The following is a 1617-nucleotide window of genomic DNA, read 5'->3' on the forward strand; positions in this document are numbered from 1 at the left end:
TTCTGCCCCAGGGATGAAGTTCTGGAGTCGGGGATGAAGCTCACAGGTCCCAGTGGGGATGGACGGACCTGCACTCCGAGGTACCGGGCTCTGACCTCCCTCCCCGTGCACCCAAAACCACGTCAATGAAATCCCTTTGCCTGCCATTCCCATGGGACCAAATCCCCCTTTGCTGCTGGGTGGAGTACCCAGGGCTGCTTGGGCCGGGGAGGGTGACAGACATTACCTTGTCCCTTCGGCAGCCAACTCATCCAAATGCGGGGTCTCCTTTGTCTCTGCCCAGTTGGCCCCCAGATCCCCCCAGCCCACATCATCTGCCAGGATGACGATGAAGTTGGGCTGCCCGTACGCCGCACGGGGAGCCAAGAGTCCTGCCAGCACCGCAGCCATCACCAGCACTGCCCACGGGGAGGGGGTCCCCATGGTGCCACACGTCCCCTCCCACCCACGCTGCGGCACCGGTGGCTTCCTCTTCCCCAAACTCCCTCCACTGTGTCCCCGCGGATGCAGTTTTGCTCTCCACGGGCCCTCGCAGCGATGCAAACGTCCCCTCCGTCGTCCCCTCCGTCGCTGCTCCCACAAGGCCGGGCTGGGGGCCGGGAGGTCGGGGTTTGCTCCCTTGGCTACCGACCCAGCTGCAACGTCTCCTCTGCCTTTCACACCCAGGCACAGCTGATATTCCTGTGATCGGTGCCAGCAAAGGTGTTATTCTTAGAAGTCAAAAACACCCTTTGAAGTCACTGTCACCCTATTTTTAACTTTCCTTCCTTCCTGGTAAATATCTCATTAGACACCAAACCAAAGTGGTATTTTCCCCTCCAGAAGCACGCTCGATCTGCAGCAGCCGCTCCCCTTCCCTCACCGCAGCCAGGGGGATGTTTGTGTCCGACAAAGGGCCCTTTCCCTGCAGACCGCGCTCCTCGGCTCGCCGAAGCGCCGGCCCCCCCTGCTACGGATAAATAACTGCGGTGGCTCTGCCGGCGACTGTTGGTCCCTCCTTCACCTTGCGTGGCTACAGCATCCCCTGTGCAAGGGAAACAAGACACAGTCAGGACCCACCGGAGTGCTTCTGCACCCCAGCCCGGGGCAGAACACCTTATCCACTTGATGAGACTTTGCCTTTGAAGTTGTATTTTTTGCTGCCTGTCTCATGATGGCTCAGCTGGAAAGGACTGGAAACAACGAGCGCCCATTTCCCGCATCCATTGCTCGGGCTGGGGTGGTTCCCCGCGGTGCTGTCATCCCCGGGGAGCAGCGCTGCTCCCTCCCAGCTTGCCAAGGGCTCTCGCCCGAGCGCTGCAGGGCGCACAGCACCATGGCGGGGAATGTGCAGGACCTTGCCTTCCTTTGTAACAACTGACGAGTTTCTGGAGCTCGTTTTTTAAATTTAGTTCTGCTCACGCTGCCCCACTGCTGCTGCCGGACGGGAGCAGGCAGCAGCCCCGCTGCCGGGCATCGGTCACCGGGAGGGAGCCGCTCCTGGAGGCAAGAATGCAGGAATCCAGACAAACCCAGAAGGCAATAAACCCCAGAGATACGCAGGCTTACAGGATTAAGCACATACAGCTACTTAGGGCAGGATTTGGCCTCCACTGGTGGAGAGGTTCAAGGACAAAC

General features: G+C 60.0%; 1 protein-coding gene across 1 annotated transcript in view; it reads right to left on the reverse strand.

Annotated features, from left to right (window-relative positions):
* ARSG (arylsulfatase G) overlaps positions 1-423 on the reverse strand; it is a 2676-nt gene extending 2253 nt beyond the window's left edge. Inside the window, 1 exon segment of the mRNA XM_009697019.1 lies at positions 175-423. Within this exon segment, the coding sequence (XP_009695321.1) occupies positions 175-423 (249 nt within the window).
* Between the last annotated feature and the right edge of the window lie 1194 nt (positions 424-1617).

This window comes from Cariama cristata, unplaced genomic scaffold, assembly GCF_000690535.1.
Source record: "Cariama cristata isolate BGI_N322 unplaced genomic scaffold, ASM69053v1 scaffold23413, whole genome shotgun sequence".
NCBI classification, from domain to species: Eukaryota; Metazoa; Chordata; class Aves; order Cariamiformes; family Cariamidae; genus Cariama; species Cariama cristata.